Source organism: Macaca fascicularis, chromosome X (genome assembly GCF_037993035.2).
Source record: "Macaca fascicularis isolate 582-1 chromosome X, T2T-MFA8v1.1".
Lineage (NCBI taxonomy): Eukaryota > Metazoa > Chordata > Mammalia > Primates > Cercopithecidae > Macaca > Macaca fascicularis.
In genome coordinates, this window is record NC_088395.1 from 30,705,352 (window position 1) to 30,727,995 (window position 22,644).

At 37.9% G+C, this 22,644-nt stretch overlaps 1 protein-coding gene across 36 annotated transcripts in view; it reads left to right on the plus strand.

Moving 5' to 3' along the window:
- The window catches only part of GK (glycerol kinase), an 81,221-nt gene that overhangs the window by 51,305 nt on the left and 7,272 nt on the right, over positions 1–22,644 (plus strand). For 27 of the 36 annotated variants that reach the window (XM_065538299.2, XM_065538303.2, XM_065538301.2 and 24 more), the window contains 8 exons: positions 4,433–4,475; positions 4,930–5,010; positions 16,201–16,279; positions 17,094–17,190; positions 17,686–17,770; positions 18,295–18,415; positions 18,525–18,668; positions 21,460–21,540. In XM_065538299.2, coding sequence (XP_065394371.1) covers positions 4,433–4,475; positions 4,930–5,010; positions 16,201–16,279; positions 17,094–17,190; positions 17,686–17,770; positions 18,295–18,415; positions 18,525–18,668; positions 21,460–21,540 — 731 coding nt within the window. The remainder of the gene's footprint in view (positions 1–4,432; positions 4,476–4,929; positions 5,011–16,200; positions 16,280–17,093; positions 17,191–17,685; positions 17,771–18,294; positions 18,416–18,524; positions 18,669–21,459; positions 21,541–22,644) is intronic. The other 9 variants (XM_065538304.2, XM_074028936.1, XM_074028939.1 and 6 more) reach the window with 1 other exon arrangement.

The window sequence follows — 22,644 nt, forward strand, 5'->3', positions numbered from 1 at the left end:
TTTGAAGGCTTATGAGCTGGTGTTCAGAGATGACTGGAGTTGTCAGTAGCAGTCTTGGGTGAAAGTGAGGAAAGACTAGAGGCCAAGACGCCATGGAGGAAGCCACTATAGTGTCCTGGTAATGAGCACATGGGCTCAGAAGGATGGAGACAGAGGGAGGCCATGAGTGAATGTGCATGGCACTGTAGAGGAGAAAGGGAGGGGAAGTAGGTATGTCATCTAGGTACGTGGACCCTGTGGTTAGGCTTAGCCAAAGTGGAAAGGGTCTGAGTAGAAGAATTTCTGTTCAGAGCATGTTTGTGGTGCTGGCACACTATATGTTGCACACATTTGGAAATGTGGAATAAGTTCTGTATAGAAATAGAAATTTTTGGCTAGGCGCAGTGGCTCATACCTGTAATTCCAGCACTTTGGGAGGCCAAGGCAGGTGGATCACTTGAGGTGAGGAGTTTGAGACCAGACTGGCCATCATGGCAGAACCCCGTCTCTACTAAAAATACAAAAATTAGCTGGGTGTGGTGGCAAGTGCTTGTAATCCCAGCTACTCAGAAGGCTGAGGCATGAGAATTGCTTGAACCTGGGAGGCAGAGGCTGCAGTGAGCTGAGATTGCATCACTGCATTCCAACCTGGGTGACAAAGTGAGACTGCCTCAAAAAAAAAAAGATGGAAAATTTGGAATTTCCCTATTTCCCTAGATAGAGGGGATTTTGAAGCAGTAGAAGTAGAAGAAATTACCAAGAAAAAATACACAAGTAGAGAAGATATTTACATAAGTAGAAGTAGCAGGCACCGGGATAGAGAAGTCAGAAAAACAATGCAGTTACTCATTTTTTGTTATATATATCTATATCTATCTTTGTTATATCTATATCTATCTTTGTTATATCTATCTTTGTTATATCTATCTTTGTTATATATATCTAGATTATCTATCTATCTATAGATATATATAGATATCTATATATAGATTATATATAGATTACAAATTATATATATATATATCTTATATATATATATAAGATAGGGTCTCACTCTGTCACCTAGGCTGGAGTGCAATAGTGAGATCTCAGCGTACTGCAGGCTTGACCTCCTGGGCTCAAGTAATCCTCTCCCCCTCAGCCTCCTGAGTAGCTGGTACTACAGGTGTATGCCACCACACTTAGCTAATTTTTAAATTTTTTGTAGAGATGGGGTCTTACTATATTGCCTAGGTTGTGTCAACTTCCTGGGCTCAAGCAATCCTCCTGCCTCAGCCTTCCAAACTATTGGGATTATAGGCATGAGCCACTGCACCTAGCCTGAAGTTATTCATTAGTGTGGAAATCCAGGGTGGAGATATTTATGAGGGAGGCATGGTCAGTAGCACAAAACATTATTAAGAGGTCATAGAGGCTGAGTACCAAGAATGGACCATTATACATAGAAATTAGGTCTTCATTTGGTGACTTTTTTTTTTTTTTTTGAGATGGAGTCTCGCTCTGTCACCAGGCTGGAGTGCAGTGGCGTGATCTCGGCTCACTGCAACTCGGCCTCCCAGGTTCAAGTGATTCTCCTGCCTCAGCCTCCCAAGTAGCTAGGACTACAGGTGCACGCCACTACACCTAGCTAATTTTTGTATTTTTAATAGAGACGGGGTTTCACCATGTTGGCCAGGATGATCTTGATCTCTTGACCTTGTGATCTGCCCACCTTGGCCTCCCAAAGTGCTGGGATTACAGGTGTGAGCCACCATGCCTGGCCATTTGGTGACTTTCAAGAGTGAAGTTTTACTAGAATGCTCAAGATAGAAGCCTGATTGCAAACGGTCAAAAGAGATGTAAGCAGGTAGGAAACCAAAGATATGTGCTTTGCAAAAATACAACCATCTAGGAATGGTGAGAGAAGGACATAGTTTGTGAGGTTAACAGGATTATGTAACATTTTGGGAATTTTGTTTGATTTTCTTTGTAAGTTATGGTAAGATCAGAGAATGTTTCTTTGGAGTCTGAGCAGAGAACAGATGAAAGTTGTAAAATAAATGGGGTATAAGTGATGGGCAAGACCAAGTAAGAGGTTAGAGAGACTGGGATTGAAAATTTAGTTAATTTCTCCCAACCTCAGCGGAGAGAAAATGACAGTCCACTCAGAATTCAATGAAAAGCCCATCTCTGTTTCAGAGTGGGGGAAGAAATTATGGATGATTCTAATTTTTCTTTCAGCTTAGCTGTATTTTCCAATTTTTCTAGAATGTTAAAAAAAATTGATTATTTGAACATTAAATTTTATTTTTCTGAAAGAGCACCTAAGATAGCTGTCTCATTTATCCAGGAGTACTGATTGAGTGTGACAAAGTTTTTACCTCCCTCATAGCTTCCTCCAGGGTCAACCCCCTGCCCCTGTGTGCCATCTTTGTCACACCTCTTTGGGCTGCTCAGTCCTGATCTGATAGTCATGAAGGAGAGCAAGCAACCTTTACCTTTGCAGAAGCTGGAAAAGTGAGACATCTTTCTGGGATGTTTGAACAAAGTACAGTGTTCTGTGAGTACAATGTACAGTGAAGAAGGCGAGGTAGATCACGTAAATGCTGAAAGCTCCATATGTGCTTGATGACTGGGAAGAAAGAACAATAAAATTTAAGAGGAAAATACTTGCATGTGTACTGCTTTAAAAGCTGTGGCCTAAATATAGCAAGGAAGTCTCTTCATATTTGCTAATACTCATTAATTGCTTATTAAGTATACTCACTTAAGAATTCACTTTTATTAAGTGCCTTGAGTCTTCTCATCAATTTTGCACTAAGACACATATGCAACTGTTCAGTATAGTGTTTATATGGATGCTAAATTGGTACAGAGTTCTCCTTTAAAAAGCATGAAATAGATAATTAACCTCCATTTTTATGAGTATTTATCACAGTAGATTAACTTGAAATATATAGCTTTTTCAGTGTGTGGCGATAAAACGGTATAGTGATTTTGTGTTTTAGTTTGTAAATGTGTTACCTGTACCTAGTGTTATTTGACAAGTGTCTTTACAAAATTAGATATTAGTCCCATGCTCCTTGAATTTGTCACCTGCTCATGAAGCAGGCCAAGCATATATTTGGATGAGAGGATATAGACTATCCTAGGCTAATCCTTATTCAGAACAATGGTACCTGGAAAAATGTCAGAAAACAATTTCCATTGGTTTTGTGTTTGTTGCACAATCAAAATGCAGCTGATGGGATCTTTTGAATTAGTGCTGACTGGTAGTAGCTTCTTCTGGGATCCTTCTGCCAGCTCCTGGACTGAGTGCTGTCCCATCTTTCAATTGCTGGAATGTCACCAACACAGTCAGAACCCTGGTGGTGCAGGGCATAGCAGCAAGGCCCACGGGGAGGGAATGCCCAGCTTGGGCAGAGCTAAGCAAGGGTGACTGTAGCAACCTTGTTACCCCAACTCAGCTTAACTGTTCCTCTGTGACTCTTATTAGTATCACTTTGGGCCACTTATCTGCCTGGCACAAGTCAAAACTACCTATTAATGTCCAAGGGCCAGACTTGCTGCAGAGTCCAAAGTTTATATTGATAAGGCTGCCACAAAATAAATTTAGTTCTTCTGTAACAGCCATGTTACATTCTGGCTCTGATTATCAAAGGTAGACCTTAAATTGCCTTCCCTTCCATGCCACTCTTGTCCTAGCTTTCCAACTACACCCTCCCACACTCTGTATCCAGCCTCCCTACGCTGCCTGAAGATAGTGGTGTTTCTCGGTTTATGACTGTATTAATGAGCTAAGCTGGCTGTCAGTTATGATGCTTCACTCCACATGGATTAGTAGTAACATACTATGACAGAACTTAGAATTTATTGTAATTCAATGGTATTTTATAAACACAGCCCTGGCCTAGGACTAACTAAACACTAAATACTGTATCTGCATTTTTCTATTAAGATTGCACTGGCCAGGCACAGTGGCTTACATCTGTAATCCCAGCACTTTGGGAGGCCGAGGGGGGTGGATCACGAGATCAGGAGATCAAGACCATCGTGACTAACACGGTGAAACCCCGTCTCTACTAAAAATAGAAAAAATTAGCTGGGCGTGGTGACACATGCCTGTAGTCCCAGCTGCTTGGGAGGCTGAGGCAGGAGAATCGCTTGAACTCGGGAGGCGGAGGTTGCAATGAGCCAAGATTGTGCAACTGCACTCCAGCCTGGGCAACAGAGCGAGACTCCATCTCAAAAAAAAAAAAAAAGATTGCTCTAAGTACATTTTCTTCTAGGCTGATTTCTAAAACATTCCATGAAGATATATGATTTTTGTTAACTTTAGGAACTTTTATAAAACTATAATATAATGACTTTTTTGGACTAAATTATATGTCAGTTTTGATCATTTGTATTATTAATGTTTCATTATTTGCTTTCAATAAAATTGTCTTACTATTCATTCTCCCTTCAACTCTAGGTATGGAACAGGATGTTTCTTACTATGTAATACAGGCCATAAGGTTGGTTCTTTAAATTAAAAAATTGATAAAAGTCTTTAAGTTCATATAAATAATGCTTGAACATAATTTGCTATTAAATTACTTTTAGTCTTTAGCTTTTAGTTAATCTTTATCAGGGTTTAATTTAGAGCTCAATACAAAATTTGAATGGTTCTAATAAGAACCATTTTAGACTTTTTGAATTTTATATGTGTGTTTTTAATTGTGTTGGTGGGAAATCTAGACTGAGACCTCATCAAATTCTTAATGCAAATCTAATTTGAAACAAGGAATAAACTTTTTATACAGCTGAAATGTGTTCTTAATTCTGATCATTTTGACTATATTTATTTTTAAAAATTGGTTTATTGATTGCATTATTTTGTACCTATGTTATTATAACTTTAAAAAAATGTTCTCATGTTATCTTTTCATTTTCCACTACTGAAATCTTTTTTTTTTTTCTTTCCTACAGTGTGTATTTTCTGATCATGGCCTTCTCACCACAGTGGCTTACAAACTTGGCAGAGACAAACCAGTATATTATGCTTTGGAAGTAAGTTCTTTTTAATCAATATGGATAATATGACAAACATTCAAAGCTAATAAAAGTTACAGTGTTTTCTAACACTTTTCTGGTAAATCTTAATACAGAGGACTCAAAAAGTTCTGCTTTCTTGGCATTTGATTGAGTTGAAGGAACCTGAGACTGACCTGGGTGTCAGGACTCACAGGAGACCTTGATTAGATTGGTTCCTCAGTTCTTATGCCAATTAATTGTGTCACCTTAGGCATATTACTTAATAGCTTTACAATGTAAGGTTTTTTTTTTTTTTCAATCTCTAAAGTTTAATTGGATTAACGTGCTAACATTTCTTTCATCTTGAAAATTATTTGTTTTTATAAATAAAATGCTCCAGTGTTCCAAAGAGAATCCTGGGCACAAAAAAGCAGAATAACTCTTTTCACTTGTCTCCTCATAAAAATAAATTTCGTGTAACGTTTTGATATAGAAAAGAAAGTGAGGAGATTTATGCCACTTATCACTGGAAACATTTGTTTCAAACATGTTTGTATGTTATAGTAGGAATATGCCAGCCTAAGCCTGTAGGATATGGTAAGTTTGTGTTAGAAACGTTTATTTATAAAGTCAAAGAAATAGTATTCTTTTTGTAAAATCAGATACATTTTTATAAGCGTTTCTATATAATTAATTTTGAAATGGCTACCTTATAATGCACAAGTATACACGTGATCTGCAAACTTATTGAGGCTCATTTTTGGAGTGTCTGATAATAATTTGGTCACAAGTTAAAGACTTCTAGTTAGAGTTAAAACATTTTATTAGTCATTATGCCTAGCACATGAAGAATATTAGTTTATTTCTATTTTTCTCCCTTCCCCAACCCATAAACACTATAATATCTGCCCCCAGCTCCTTTTCTATGGATGGAAGCATTTGTGAAAACTTAGTCTGTATATTAAAGGTATCTTAACACTTCTCAGAACTTAAAATCCTACAAGCCCTCTCCCTTTCTACTTTCCATCTGTGGAGAGTGCATAGCACAACAATAGGCACATAGAATATGCACTTGATAAGTGTTACCTATAATATGATAAAAAGAATATGATTCTGCCTTTTTTCTTCTTGCATAGGAGACAATTAGTGCTTTAGAATTACAGGTGCCTTAGACAGGCCTGTAAAAAAGACCCCCCTGGGACAGGCCTCAGGGACAGGGGTCACCGGGTCTTAACTCCCCTCCCAATATGAAAAGCCTTCTCCTGTCTCCTTTACCAGTCCTTTACCAGTAGCCATCCAGCTTCTATCTGAAGACAGCACCCAAAGTTGCTTCTTAATAACACCTCTAGCATTGGACCTGCATTGGTTGTCAAAAGCGTTCTAACATTAGAGGCTGCAGTCAGTTTCTCTGGGTCTTCCTCCTCCAGGGTAAACTGACCCAATGCCTTGATCTCACATGGTTTATGGATGCTTTATAGTTCTGAGCTGCCTTCATTGGGTGCATTGCAATTCATGTCGTCCAGAATGGAATATAATATTCTACATCTAATCTGACCTGTACTCAATCAATAGGGTGATTTGTGCCTCTCCTACCATAAGCACTACTTCTGCTTTTCTAGCCTGAGAGTTCATTAATTTAGTAATAACCCCTTCATATTATTGGCCCTGGGAGCATATGCTAAAAAACCTAGCCTGTTTTCAAATGAATCATTGTCAAACCAAGTCTGCTTCGTTCTGTATTTGTGTAGTTTTTTTGTTAAATCTAAATTCAGGTCTTTGTTTCTTTCTGTTTAATTTCATAATAGTGATTTTAGCCTATTCCTATATAGTCTGAATTTGTTTTCATTCTTTACTGTTACTCTTTCAGTTTTGTCTCATCTAGAGATTTAACAGGCATATGCTTTATGATTTTGTTTCAATTTATGTAATGCTTTTAGATGCTTAGAATTGTAAAAGCTGAGAGAGACACTAGATCATATGACAATATACTTAGTTACACCCTCCTATCCCCATGTTTTACACGTGAGGAAACTGAGATTAGAAAAGTGAAATTGGACTCCCTTGGCCAAGTAACTTTTGACAACAGTAAGTAGCAGATCCAGGATGCACATCCAGATGCTTGGACATCAAAACCTTGATGCCTAGGCCACCCTGCTGTACTATTTCCTTCCTTGTAAGTCTGGAAGTTCTGGGCTCCAGTCTACCAAGCCCAGTGTTGTTGTCCCTGCATCTAGCTTATGTCCTTTCCTTCATCTGCTAACCTAGCAGTCTCAGCAACAACAACAACAGCACACATACACATACTAATGTTAACGGTGTAGTTAGAATTTTTTTCTTTATGTTTTCTTACCTTTTTTTTTTTTTTTTTTTTTTTTTTTTGAGACGGAGTCTCGCTCTGCCGCCCGGGCTGCAGTGGCCGGATCTCAGCTCACTGCAAGCTCCGCCTCCCGGGTTCACGCCATTCTCCTGCCTCAGCCTCCCGAGTAGCTGGGACTACAGGCGCCCACCACCGCGCCCGGCTAGTTTTTTGTATTTTTTAGTAGAGACGGGGTTTCACCGTGTTAGCCAGGATGGTCTCGATCTCCTGACCTCGTGATCCGCCCATCTCGGCCTCCCAAAGTGCTGGGATTACAGGCTTGAGCCACCGCGCCCGGCCTACCTTTTTTTTTTTTTACAATTAACAAACATTTAAAAAAATTAAATTAAACCAAACCAAAAAACAAGGGTGGGGAATAATGCTAGATTGGTAAGACTTTTTATCAGTAAACTCATGCTAATTTCACTTGGTCATACTAATTCCTTTTTTTGTAAATGCTTACGAAGTATATATTTAATAACATTGTCTTTCATTTGATCGACTGTTGTTAGGCTTAGAAGTTGGAGATAGGAACATTTTAGTCTTTATGCTCTTTAAAACCTGAGACTATAGCTACCCATCTTCAGTCTTTTAGTCTTTTTTCATTCTTCCTCTGCTGATTTGGGAGGAATAAGAAGCATTTCTATGTTTTTATTTTGGTGATTTTTTTTTCTTTTGTGTATACCCTTAGATTTTTAAGACATTGTTTAACCATATATTTTTCTAAGCGTGTATGTCATTGTTTGGTATTTTTAATCTCCCAACCATGATGAGGACCTCTAATATTTTATTCTACCTCCTTCATCACCAATCGTGTTATCTTGTTTAAAGCTTTCATTTCCCCCATTTTGTTCAACATGCAATAATTACTATTGTTTACTTTGCAGTCCACAATAAATCATATTTATTGACTTATTTTTCTTAGTTTTCTGTGTCCAGTATCATTTCTTTCGTCTCATACCTTTTTTATTCCCACCTACTTTTTTTTTCTTCTTTTTTTTTGCTGAGGGGCATCCTTCTATATTTCTTTTAGTAATAGTGTGGGATAGTAAGCCTATTCTTTTTAGGTTTGTCTTTATTTTGTCCTCACTCTGAGGATTAGTATAAAAGCCTATATTAATTGTTTTTCCCACATCCCTTCTGGCCATTTTCGATGCTGATGAGACCTCTGCTGTTAATATGTGGTTCATTTGTAGATAATCTGGTTTATTGTCTGGGAGTTTCTAACATTATCTCTTTATCATTGATGTTCTATAGTTTTACTATGATATGCCTGGGTTTGGATTTATTTTTATTTATCCTGTTAGGTACTTGGATCCAAGTCTGTCTTCAGATCTGGAAAGTTCTCAGCAATTATCTCTTCAAATATTGCTCCTCTACCATTACCTCCATCCTCTTCTGGAATTGCTATTGGATGAATATTGGAACCTTTCAACCCATCATCCATGTCTCTTAACTGCCCTTTTATATTTTTTTAATCTCTTTGTTTCTCTGTGCTGCGTCCCTGGTGAGTTTCTCAGTATCTACCTTCCATTTCCAAGTTCTCTCTTTAAAACAAACAAGACAAAACATAAAAGCCTTTTTTGTATTATGAAATATAAGACACATACAGAAAAATGCATTAAATATCAATGTACAACTCTAAAAACTACTGTAAAGTCTCATGTAACTTGTTCCTAGAATGCTGCCAATCCTAAGAACCTCTATTTGCCCCTGATCACAACTTCCTCCCTCTCCCTGAGATAAACATCAGCCTGACTTTTATCATAATCACTTCCTTGCTTTTCTTTGTAGTTCTAACACTTAAATGTGCAGCCCTGAACACCAGAGTTTAGTTTTGCATGTGTTTAATATTTGATATATTAAAAATATAAAAGAGGAGAGAGAGAGCATGTGCATGCGTATCTCAGTCACTTAGTATATATTTTTTTGTATTTTTTGATCTGGCTTCTTTCAGTCAACATTATGTTTGTGAGATTCATCCACAGTATTATACATAGCTGTTTTTTTCATTCCTTCTTATTGCTATATGAAATTATTGAAGTTCAGTATTTATTCAGCTGTTGATGATATTCGAGTGGTTTTCAGTATTTGGCTATTATGAAAAATGCTGCTATGAACATTTTTGTATATGCCTCCTGATGTAAATATATTCACCTTTCTGTAGGAGTAGAATTTCTAGGCCATAGATTATGTGTGTCTTCACTTTGAGTAGATAATGCAAACCATTTTTCACAGTAGATGTGGCAAGTTACACTCCTACCAGCAATGTGGGGGAGTGCTAATTTACTCATCATCTCTATCTAGTCTAGAGTTTACCCCATCTATTACATTTTTCATCTTATTTAATATTTTCATTTCTATAGTTTTTATTTGGTTATTTTTCACATCCACCTGATTTTGTTTCAGTTCTCTGTTTTTATTTTGATTCTTTTTTTTTTTTTTTTTTTTGAGACGGAGTCTCGCTCTGTCGCCCAGGTTGGAGTGCAGTGGCCGGATCTCAGCTCACTGCAAGCTCCACCTCCCAGGTTTACGCCATTCTCCTGCCTCAGCCTCCTGAGTAGCTGGGACTACAGGCGCCCGCCACCTCGCCTGGCTAGTTTTTTGTATTTTTAGTAGAGACGGGGTTTCACCGTGTTAGCCAGGATGGTCTCGATCTCCTGACCTCGTGATCCGCCCGTCTCGGCCTCCCAAAGTGCTGGGATTACAGGCTTGAGCCACCGCGCCCGGCCTATTTTGATTCTTAATTTCACGTTTGTTTGTTTTTAAAATGGAACTCATTTCCTAATTTATCTCCGAATACTTAAAGCATACGTATTTTAAAATCTATGTTAGGCCGGAATGAACTCTAGTCCAGCTATTAAGTTTGTTGGATTTCTTTCTTTCTTTTTTTTTTGAGACGGAGCCTTGCTCTGTCGCCCAGGCTGGAATGCAGTGGCCCCATCTCGGCTCACTGCAAGCTCCACCTCCCGGGTTCATGCCATTCTCCTCCCTCAGCTGGGACTACACGCGCCCGCCACCACACCCGGCTAATTTTTTGTATTTTTAGTAGAGATGGGGTTTCGCCGTGTTAGCCAGGATGGTCTCGACCTCATGACCTCGTGATCCGCCCGCCTCGGCCTCCCAAAGTGCTGGGATTACAGGCGTGAGCCACCGCACCTAGCCTTGTTGGATTTCTTAATACAAGAGTTCTTCATATAATTTAGAATTGTCACTTCCAGCCTTGTCTTCCATTAAGCCATATAGCCTCAGTCAGCAAATACACACTTGCTTATTTTTCTAACATTCCTACACAAGTAAGAGAGCGCCACCTAGCCCCTGGCTTCAAGCATTGAGCCTGATTCTTTCTATTCCCTGTCTTACACAAAACATTTTGGACCCCTTTCTTCTGGAGGAACCAGTTCCCAGCCACCACTCCTACTCCCTGACACATACAGAAAAATAAATCAGAAGCCATCATGCTCGTGGCTTCAGTCCTGTTTGGTTATGTGTTTCCGTGTCTGTCCACATAGATGTTATTCTGTATTTGAGTCAGCATGTTGTTTCAGTTTTCTCTTTTATATAGTGTCTGTTATCCTCTGTGGTTAGAACAAAGGGGATTTTTGAAGTACAAACTCATTATTTCTGCTCATGTAAGCATCTGCATCTTCTTTTTCATCACCAAGAGAACTCTCTTTCTCTCTCTGAAGCCCCTGGCAGGTGATACTAAGGCCTGACATTTTAACACCTCTAAATTCTCATTTTCAATATTTGTAAAAAGAAATTGGTTGTTCATGATCCTTAAGTTGTTCTGTGACATTAAACTCATATTAAACTGGTTAAATTTGTCCCACCCTTTCTAGTTGGAAAATATTTCTCAGTAGTGGAAGAGACTGGAGCAAAATAGAGCCACTGAATGGTTCTGCCTTCCCTCTGGCATCCTTGTTCCCCTTCTTTTTCCAAATACTGTTTCACAACACAAAAATCCTTTTGGGAACTTTTAATGTGATTATGAACTTGAGCTTATGACTTGAGACTTCCATGTTCTGTGTTTTGTCGCTAGAATATAGATTTCCCGAGGCCAGGGTACTTGTCTATCTTGTTAACCACTCTGTCCCAGCAGGCTGGCAGATAATACGTACCCATTAAATATTGTTTAAATACAGAATCCTATGTTAGGCCATTTTTTTTCTTTTTAAATATGAACTTCAAAGAGGGTTCCCTATATCGCCTTATTGGTTTCTTTAAATGTCTCTTCCCCTATTTTTTCTTTGGTATGGTTTAACGATTATAGCATTAAGATTTCCTTTTTAGAGTTTTTCATCCTTCTTGAGCTAAATCCCGATTTTAGGTATAAACCTATGTAATAGATTATCTATTGCTGTGTAACAAGATTACCACAAACTTAAGTGGCTTAAAACAACACATGTGTTGTTTCTCAGTTCCCATGGGTTCAGAATCCAGGCACAGCTTAGCTCGGTACCCTGCTCGGAGTCTCACAGGGCTGCAGTCAAGGTGTTGACTGAGGCTCTTCTGTCATCTGAGGTTTAATCTGCTTCCAGGTTCATTCAGGTTATTGGCAAAATTCAGTTCCTTGTGGTTGTGTGCTTCCTTAAAGTCAGGATGGGAGGGAATATATCCAGCAAGACAGGCACAGTAAATCATGTAATGGAAGCACATACACATCACCACACATATCCCATCACTTTTGACACGTACTGTTGGGTAGAAGAAAGTCACAGATATCACCACACTCAAGAGGCGGTGATTATGCAAGGGTATGAACATCAAGAGGCAGGGATCATGGGAGCCACCTTAATTAAAAGTCTATCTGCCACAAGCATATAAACATTGTTTATGAACTTTTACAATGTTCTTTCTTGAAAAGTATACTTTCTGAGCAATAAATGCTTTTAATTGTAGTTCCCCAACTTGTTACTGAAGTATTAATGAAATCTGTCACATTTCAAAAATAATGTTGCTCCAATTCAAGTCTTCCTTTTCTCTATGCAATTAAAAATGCTATAGAGTTAGACACTGCATTTGTAATATAATATATACAAATTAACTACATTATAAATTATATATGTACAGATACATGGCACTGTAGTATACACAAAACTGTGTTTGCTATGCCTGATGGATGATTGTAAGCAATTTAGGGTAATCTTTACATTACATGATTTTTCTTCATACTCACCAATTTTCACCCTAATTGCCTTGTAAGCTACAATTCTACTGCATCCTGAAATATCCTGCTTTATTTTTATACTGTTAGTGGCAGTGGCATTCATGTCAAGGAGCTTTTGAAGAAAAATGTGTTTGCCTGCTATGACATTACATCAGATCTACTTGATTATTTTTAATTCAATCTTCGTATAGCTTATTTCTTAGCCTTTCACTTTCCAGGCTACGTGTCTAGTTTTAAAATAATTTATTCCTCTTGCCCTGTTATAATTTAATTCATTATTCTTTACACCCTGTCACTTTCATTGCATCTCCCTTAGTGTACAACTGTTAGGCTTGCATGCATCTTTTCCAGGGAATCATAACCTAGAACAAGGGCTGATTCAAATTTGTAGATGATATACTAAAGTGTTGGATCTTTATACTTAGGATGTAACTTATGGCAACTTAATTGATAACAAATAGACCGTCACCTTCTATTTATCACTTTAGGTTTTGGCTGCTATACTCTTTTCCTGTCCAACTTTGAAGCATTATACCATCTTCCTTTTTTTTTTTTTTTGAGATGGAGTCTAGCTCTGTCGCCCTGGCTGGAGTGCAGTGGCTGGATCTCAGCTCACTACAAGCTCCGCCTCCCGGGTTGAGGCCATTCTCCTGCCTCAGCCTCCCGAGTAGCTGGGACTACAGGCGCCCGCCACCTTGCCCGGCTAGTTTTTTGTATTTTTTAGTAGAGACGGGGTTTCACCGTGTTAGCCAGGATGGTCTCAATCTCCTGACCTCGTGATCTGCCCGTCTCGGCCTCCCAAAGTGCTGGGATTACAGGCTTGAGCCACTGCTCCTGGCCAACCATCTTCCATTTTATTTCCTGCCTCTGAATTCAGAAGACCGCATGTCTTTTGTGAATTTAGAGGTGTCTCTCATTTTTATTTCTTTAAAAGCTAAATCATACCATGTATTATATCCTGACAGCAAAATTATTTACTTTTTTCAGATAAGTGTTTTTATCTACCTTTTATTGTGTTATATTGAAACTAGTCACTTCTGTATATTCCTGATGACAGAATTTAAAACAATTATCTCCTGGAGCCTTAACAGTAACTATGTATTTTTTTTCTTTTGTTTTAATCTAAATGATACTCTGATTCTCAACTAGTTACCTCTAATCAAAACCTTGATTTTCCTTTTGCTAAAATCATATTGCTTCCTCTTAAAAATATGGTGTAAGCATGTCACATCCTATCTTTTTCAATGGAAATGAGGTGTATCAGCATGTGGTTTCCTAGAGTATAAAGTCCCACCAGCTGTGCCACAAAATCACTTTACTAGACTCCTAGCACAGTGGCTTCTAAAAATTCATAGTTTAACTCTACTTGCCTAAAACAATTATGTATGCATTTCTTGTTAGATGCCATTTAAGGGCAGTGTCTTTGAGAGTATAAGGAGGAGGGACACCTGTTTTTGTTTTTGTTTTTCAATTAGGTCTAGAATTATACTGCCCATGGCAGCCATGGCCACATGCAGCTATTGAGCACTGGAAATGTGGCTAGTCTTAACTGAGATGTGCTGTTAAGTGTAAAGTATATACCAGACTTCAAAGATAGTACAAAAAAAAAATCTCAATAATTTAATATTGATTTCATGTTGAAATTATTTTTTTAATACACTGGGTTAAATAAAATATTAATTTTACCTTACTTTTACCTTTTTAATGTGGCAAAAATGTAAATTACATATGTGACTCATTTTATATTTCTATTGGACAGCACTGGTCTAGAAACTCTTACATATTTACTAATATTTGGCAGCTGCTATCTCTGAATTGTCTGTTTCCAAAGGAAATTTGAGAGTAAAGTTCTTAAATCTCTTTAAACCAAAATTTTACTTAGTTCTCTTGAATGATCCCTCTAAGTACCTAAATATGTAAATGTGTCAAACTTAATAAGTACAAGTTCTTTTAGGCAGGGAATGAGCTGTGTTAGAGTCCTTTGTAAGGTATTTGTTGAATTGTTTTTGTCCCATTTTTAAAGCCTTGTCATATTTGCATAGCTATGTCAGATCTGTTCCTCAAATACTTTTTGTGGTTAAAAAGCCATTTTATGTATGTAGTAATACAGAGTACTGTATGTATGTCTACATATATAAAAATGTGTAAACGTATAAACAGAATACAGGCATTCTGTAGGTTTGCAGTAACATAGTAACTTCTCATAGAAGCTATGAATGATGGAATATGCCAGCATATTCATTCTCTAGTTTACTTGCATCTTGACAACTGACAATAAGAAGGCATTACCATTTGTAATTCAGTTAATAGAAATGGGGACAGGTCCCTACATTTAATATCACCTGACATTTGGTTTGGAGTGACTCTGTGGAAGTAATATACATTAATAATCTATATGAATGAACTATCAGAACTAAAAAAATTTTCTTGGAATTCCTAGTGGTTTGTGCTGAGACTTTTTTTTTTTTTTTGCCGTCAGGATTTTTTTATAATAGCTTTATTGAGATATAATTCATATTCCACACAATTTACCTTTTTAAAGTATACAGTTCAATGGTTTATAGTAATACTATATTTACAGAGTTTTACAACCGTCACCACTATCTAACTTTAGAACATTGTCACCACCCCAGAAAGAAACCCCATAACCACCCCCTATCCCCTAGCCCAGGCAACCACTACTTTCTTTTTCTATGGATTTGTCTGTTCTGGACATTTTATATGAATGGGATCATACAATATATGGTCTTCTGTGCCTGGCTTCTTTCACTTTGCGTAATGTTTTCAATGCTCATCCATGTTGTAGCATGTATTAAGACATCATTCCTTTCATAGTCCGATAATACTCCATTGTATAGACATACTGTGTTTTATCTATTCATCAGTCACTGGTGTTTGGCTGATACTTTAACATTAAAAAAATTAATGAAGTCAATATTTACATTTAGTAAGAACCTTCACATATATTCTCATATTGAGCCTCACAGTAGTTTGTTTAGGTAAGTGTTGTCATAGTCATCATTTTATAGGTGAAGAAATGGAGGCTCAGAAAGCCTAAGTAGGCAAGTTACTTAATTTACTAAGATTAACTTACTAAAGTACTTAGATTAGTTACTAAGATTACACAGCAATTAGGTACTAGAACTGGGACTCAAAGCCAGTTTATCCAACTCTAAAATATGTTTTTATCGTTATTGCCACAGCTCTAGGTGATTTTGTTTTAAAGAAAAATTACTCACTAGCTAGCTTCTTTGCTTTTTTATTTTATTTTATTTTTTTTATTTACTATGCTGTTAGATATGGGAAACAGACTTGAAAAAACTTTTAATGTGGCCTCTCCCAATAATTTTATGAATAATATGGCAATATATTTCTAAGTGATAACATACCTCAGTAGCTTAGCAACAGACAGAAAATTGTTCAAGAAGCAAACTGACCAACAGATCAATGTCCACCTATAGGGACAAATCCAAGGGTGTGCTGGAAGGCTCACTTCTTTTCCCCATCCCATGAAAAACTTTTATTAGTGACTTAGACAAAACTATGTTTGTATTAGAAGACCTAGTTTATCGTATTTGTCAGAGTCCCAAAATGGAAACTGAATTCTGTCCATCTGGTTGTGTCATACACAGAATATGCTCAATAAAAACCTTTGATCGTGATAAAATATGTTCTGTCTTGGATTCCTTTTTTTCTTTAGGGTTCTGTAGCTATAGCTGGTGCTGTTATTCGCTGGCTAAGAGACAATCTTGGAATTATAAAGACCTCAGAAGAAATTGGTGAGTGTGTTCTAACAAAAGGTCAGAAAATCTGAAAAATGACACATTTCAGTATTTTATCTCTGCAATCTGTGAATACTTATGCTTTGCCCCAAATGTGATCCATAAATTATATAGATCCCTAGTATGAGTTTGACTTATACAAAAGACTATTTTGTGAAGACTTATAAAACAAGGAATTATCATAATTAGTGGTGGTTATTAATAAACTGGCAATATAGGGCATAAGAATTATCCAAGTGTAAAATTGAACACTGGAGATTGCCAGAAGCTGCAGATAGAGAAGTTGAGTTAAATTTATCTGATGAGAAAGAGCTTTAACTCTTAGATTAGAGTGAGCATTAAAACTCTGGTACCTATAATTTAAGTATTAATATGGCTGTTTTCAGTCTATAGATAATTAGTTTGAGCTTCCCTAGTCACTCTTTCATCCGCTTGTTTAACTTTGCCTGAAGGTGAGACAATCAGAAATACATTTCTGATTAGGGACACACTAGAGGCCACTTTTTCATCTCCTAGTCAGCAACCTTAAAAATAGTGGAAATGAGCTAAAATACCTTAAAGAAACGCATCTGGTTCCTTGATTTCTTGAGCTAAGCTACATTTTAGTGGGGGGTATTTAATGTGGGAGAAACTCTTTTTTGTTGATCCTAGCATACTACTGTAGTTAGCAACATTTTGCTCTACCAATGAATTGGAAACCAAAACCCCTGTCCTAATTTTTCTAATTTTTAAAATAGGTGTGCTTATTTAATAATACACAATATTTGTATGATTTTTTTGTTTGTTTGTTTTGCTTTGTTTTTAATGATAGAAAAGCTTGCTAAAGAAGTAGGTACTTCTTATGGCTGCTACTTCGTCCCAGCATTTTCGGGGTTATATGCACCTTATTGGGAGCCCAGCGCAAGAGGGTAAGTATTGAAAATGTGGTGTGCTTTTGGGGATCTTGATTTATTTACTAAAGTCATTAATAACTAATTAGTTTCTTATCTATTTTCAAATAATTATAATGTGTTGAGAAAACCTTTTCTTTTTGGAGAATATAATTTCAGAAACTTTAAGCTCTAAGAAGTTATGAATCAGCTGACAGTAACCCCTGCCATATCCATATTCATGTTATCTTTTATCTTCAAGATGTCTGCAAGTTGTATAGTGAAGGGACATCATCATAATGAATATTGGTTCAGTTTTACGATGCCATCATCTCTTCAAATGCATCATAAACTTTTTCATGTATGAATGCAGAATTGTGAAATATAAGGACTTTCTGAGTTACCTAATGATTATATCCAGTTTTCTCTTCCTGGACACTTCTATCTATCAAATTTGACCTTTTCATATTTGAGATATTTCAAATTGATTGGTTTATACCATTCTAATCTGAAAATCTTTGTGCGTATTTTTAGGATAATCTGTGGACTCACTCAGTTCACCAATAAATGCCATATTGCTTTTGCTGCATTAGAAGCTGTTTGTTTCCAAACTCGAGAGGTAACAAATACGGGCCTGTTTTCTTGTACTTAGTTCACTTTTATCACTCTTAAGTTATATGGTAACACCTGAGCTTTATTCAGTACTGAAAATGTAGTTAATTAAATATTACGGCTACCTAAATACTAATCTAAATATAAGCAGGGTTTTTTTTTCCCTTTTTCCAGCTGTCATTACCTTCTAAGTTCCTGTTCCCTGTCAGGCACTGAGAATTTTATGGTTGTGGGGAGGCTGAGTGGCACACATTAGGCAAAGGAAATAGCACAAACATAGGCATCAAGGCAGAAAAACAGGGTACCAAACAGAGTTGTATAGCTTAGCTGAATATCAAGGTGAATGCAGAGGTGTAGTGAGAGAAAAGGCTGGCTGTGAGCAGATCAAAGAGGGCTTAGAAGACTAGAATAAGAAGTCTCAATTTATTCCATAGGCTCTTGGAAGCCTTGAGAGTTGAGTGGAGGATTGCCATTTTCAGAGATGTTACTATGAAATAGATTTATAACATTAATTGCACTGGTTTATTTAAGATTTTGGATGCCATGAATCGAGACTGTGGAATTCCACTCAGTCATTTGCAGGTAGATGGAGGAATGACCAGCAACAAAATTCTTATGCAGCTACAAGCAGACATTCTGTATATTCCAGTAGGTTAGTAAGTCTTCATTCCTTTAAACTCCTGGAGTAATGTTTCTTGGGAAAAACTAGTTCTTTGGGCATATGTAACCACAAAGATGTTGATGGAACTCTCTCCCCTCAGTGAAGCCCTCGATGCCCGAAACCACTGCACTAGGTGCTGCTATGGCGGCAGGGGCTGCAGAAGGAGTCGGCGTATGGAGTCTCGAACCCGAGGATTTGTCTGCCGTCACAATGGAGCGGTTTGAACCTCAGATTAATGCTGAGGGTACATTTAAATAATGAAATGTTTAGTGATAATACTGTGAAAACGACCTTAGTGCATGGGAGTTTTGTTTTTCTGTTTAGTTAAAAGTTAAGGAACCGGCCGGGCGCGGTGGCTCACGCCTGTAATCCCAGCACTTTGGGAGGCCAAGGTGGGTGGATCACGAGGTCAGGAGATCCAGACCATCCTGGCTAACATGGTGAAACCCCGTCTCTACTAAAAATACATTAAAAAAAAAATTAGCGGGGCGTGCTGGCGGGCGCCTGTAGTCCCAGCTACTCAGGAGGCTGAGGCAGGAGAATGGCGTGAACCCAGGAGGTGGAGCTTGCAGTGAGCCGAGATCGCGCCACTGCACTCTAGCCTGGGCGACAGAGCGAGACTCCGTCTCAAAAAAAAAAAAAAAAAAAAAGTTAAGGAACCAAGTAAAATAGTAAATGTTATCATTGCAGATTCGGGTACTAAGCATATTGGGCTTTACCGAATAAATGTGAATGACAGAAATCGTTGTTTATCAAAAGAACTTCTAAAATCACTTTTTAAAAACCATTTGCTTTTAATGTTTATGGTCCTTTAGTGTAGGATAATAATACTGACACACTGTCGGGTATAGCTAGTTAGAACAGCCTTTTTTAAAGTGAGAAGGAAGATATATCAGCCACTCATCTCTAATGTCTATACCAGATCATCTTTGGTGCCAGTGGTCCAGCTTTAGGACATAATTAGCTGGGTTAAGAGACACTCTGGTAACTTTTAAGCACAGCAGGACTAACCTGATGAAGGCAGCAACAATTTAAGTAAGTGAACATTAGATATCTGATTCACTGTGCTAACTAAGCTAAGCCACAAGCTGTGATCAGCACTTTCACTAAAATGTAGTGATGTCGTTCTTAAATTTAAATAAATGTAGAAAAAATAAGGTTTTATATATTAGAATTGGTTTTATAACTTTTTAAAAACCTATGCATAAAATAGCATCAGCTGGGAATGGTGATATGTGCCTATAGTCCCAGCTACCCAGGAGGATCTCTTGGGCCCAAGAGTTCGAGTCCAGCCTAGGTAACATAATGAGACCCCTGTCTCTTAAAAAAAAAGAAAGCATCGAAGTGGACTTTAAGATATTGGGAATAAGCTTTCAAATGCATTTTTCTTTGGTTTTCTGGGAGACTATGCCAGTGTTTCTCAATTTTATTCATTCAACATATAAGAAAATGAATTATAATACTAGTAATTTTATAGTCAGAGTATACCATGTACCTTGATTTAGAAATGTATTTCAACATCTGATATTCTGTCATTTTTAACTTTTGCAATACTGGATGAAATATGAAGTTCAAAAAATGTTTCTACTTTTCAAAAAAAAATCAACTTTATAATAAGCAAATAATGTCCAGAGCAGGTATATGGCCTCTAAATGCCAATCTCACTCTTAAAGCAAGGAAGCTCTATGTCAAGACAGCCATCTCCATTCGTAGGAGAGCCATCTTTGCTGGTGTTGAAGGCCTTAGCCTGGGGTTGATCAGTCATGCCCTGTTGTCCTCCCTGTCACCAGCCCTCACTCCTCCCCATAAATGAATGGGCGCCTAGATATAAATAGTACATTTTGCCAGCAAACAGTTGTTTATAGCCAACCACAGGCCAGAGACTGTACTGATGTGGGGATATAGAGATGAATAAAGCCTTATCTTCTTACCTTCTTTTGTCCTTCAGAAGATTAAAGTATATTGGGAGCAGTAGACAAAACCATAAAAATTCACTGTGGTAGCTGACATCCTGGGGTATGTGTGAAGAGGGGGTGGGGATAGAAATGGGGCACCAGAAAGCTTTCTGAAGTGAGTGATTCTTGAGCCTTGTCTCCTAGGTGTTGCAGGCCTCAGGTGCTATGGAAAGTCTGGGAGGCTTGAGAGAAAGGTAGCCCCACATGGGGTTCACCACCCTTAGAAGTACAGCATCAAGCTCATTTTTGTTTAGACTTTCTGTTGTGGATTTCCACCTTTAAAAAATCTTGCTTTAAGATGCTGGGGTTAGGGGGCATGGGGCTGACTCAGAGGAATGCAATTCAAATCTTATGAGAAACCAGTATTTGTTAAATCCTCTGACTGAAATAAAAACGCCTCCTTCTAGTCTTCCCACATTACAGCATACCCTTTTCCTCATACTCTTTCCCCCAAAAAGAAGAGAAAGCAGATCAAATGGGATTCCCCTTTCTAATTCATTACCACTTGTTTGTGTGTGGCCCAGTCTGCATAGCAGGCAGTCTGTCTACCAGTCTTCCTTTACCCTGCTGAATTTCCCCTATCTTGTTTTTGTTTGTTTGTTTGTTTGCTTGCTTGTTTTTGAGACCGAGTCTTGCTCTGTCACCCAGGCTAGAGTGCAGTGGTGTGATCTTGGCTCACTGCAACCTCCGCCTCCCAGGCTCAAATGATTCTCCTACTTTAGCCTCCCGGGTAGCTAGTACTACAGGCAGGGTTTTACCATGGTACTCAGGCTGGTCTCAAACTCCTGAGCTCAAGCGATCCTCCCTCTTCACCCTCCCAAAATGCTGGGATTACAGGCATGAGCCACCACACCCAGCCTCCCCGTGTCCTGTTTCACTCCAACTTCCAAGCAAGCATCTCTTCCAGTCACTGGCAGTCATCAGCAACCATGTGCTTTCAAATCTGAGTCCTGCTAAAGCCCCACTGCAGTTTAATGTGTGCAATAATTTGTGAAGAATGTTGAGTGATCATAAGTATGGTATGTAGAACATCTCAGCAAACTACCTTTCATATGTGTTTTTTCTACCTTCTAATTCTAGAAAGTGAAATTCGTTATTCTACATGGAAGAAAGCTGTGATGAAGTCAATGGGTTGGGTTACAACTCAATCTCCAGAAAGTGGTAAAAATGTTTTTGTTTATTACTGCCACATTTTCTTAGTATGTTAAATAGTTATTTAAGTATCTAGCCATTTACACATAGCCAGGCTGCTCTGAAGCAAAGCGTTATCGTATGTCCAGAGATTCTAACATTTTGAAAACACTTTAAAGTTCTAAACACAAAATGTAAATTATCAGGTTGATATACATACTTAACTCTATCCTGCCATATCTTTCCTTATTAGTTTATTCTTGGTACTTCAATTGACAACTTAGTCTTCCAAGAGTAAAATTATTTCTAGTTTCTTCTTAATGAAAAAAAAATCAACTAGAGTCTTCATTTTTTTTCCCTTCTCCTCTTACTTTACCTTTTTGGGGGGCTGTCTTTATGACTTGAACCAACTGAAAACTGTATTAATTTCAGAATATATTCTGCTACTTCCTAGGCTGATTCCAAGTACATAATGGGAATTCCTTTGGAATCAGAGAGGAAGAAATATACCAAACATAGTAAATTTGAACTCTTATAAATAGATTGGGAAATGCTCTTAGCAGAAAAAATAGTGGACTATTCTACCTTACGATCACTTAGGAAGGTCAAGAGCTTAAGCAAACCATTTAAACAGCCTTAAGATACATAGTATTATTTTTTGCTAAATACAAGATGTGGAGCATAATGAATGGAACAATGGCAAATAATTTATTGAAGCATATACTTTTTTTTTTTTTTTTTTGAGACAGAGTCTTGCTCTGTCACCCAGGCTAGAGTACAGTGGCACGATCTTGGCCCACTGCAACCTCTGCCTCGTGGGTTTAAATGATTTTCTTGCCTCAGCCTCCCAAGTAGCTGGGGTTATAGGCGCCCACCACCACGCCCAGCTAATTTTTTTGTATTTTTAGTAGAGACGGGGTTTCACCATGTTGGCAAGGCTGGTCTGGAACTCCTGACCTCAAGTGATCCACCCGCCTTGGCTTCCCAAAGTTCTGGGATTACAGGCGTGAGCCCCTGCACCTGACTTGAGCATATACTTTAATGGGGAAGAGTTGACAAATGAAATAATACCTGCCTTCCTTCCAACCCCAAAGTTAATGTATCTGTTTTTTTTTTTTTTTTTTTTTTTGAGAC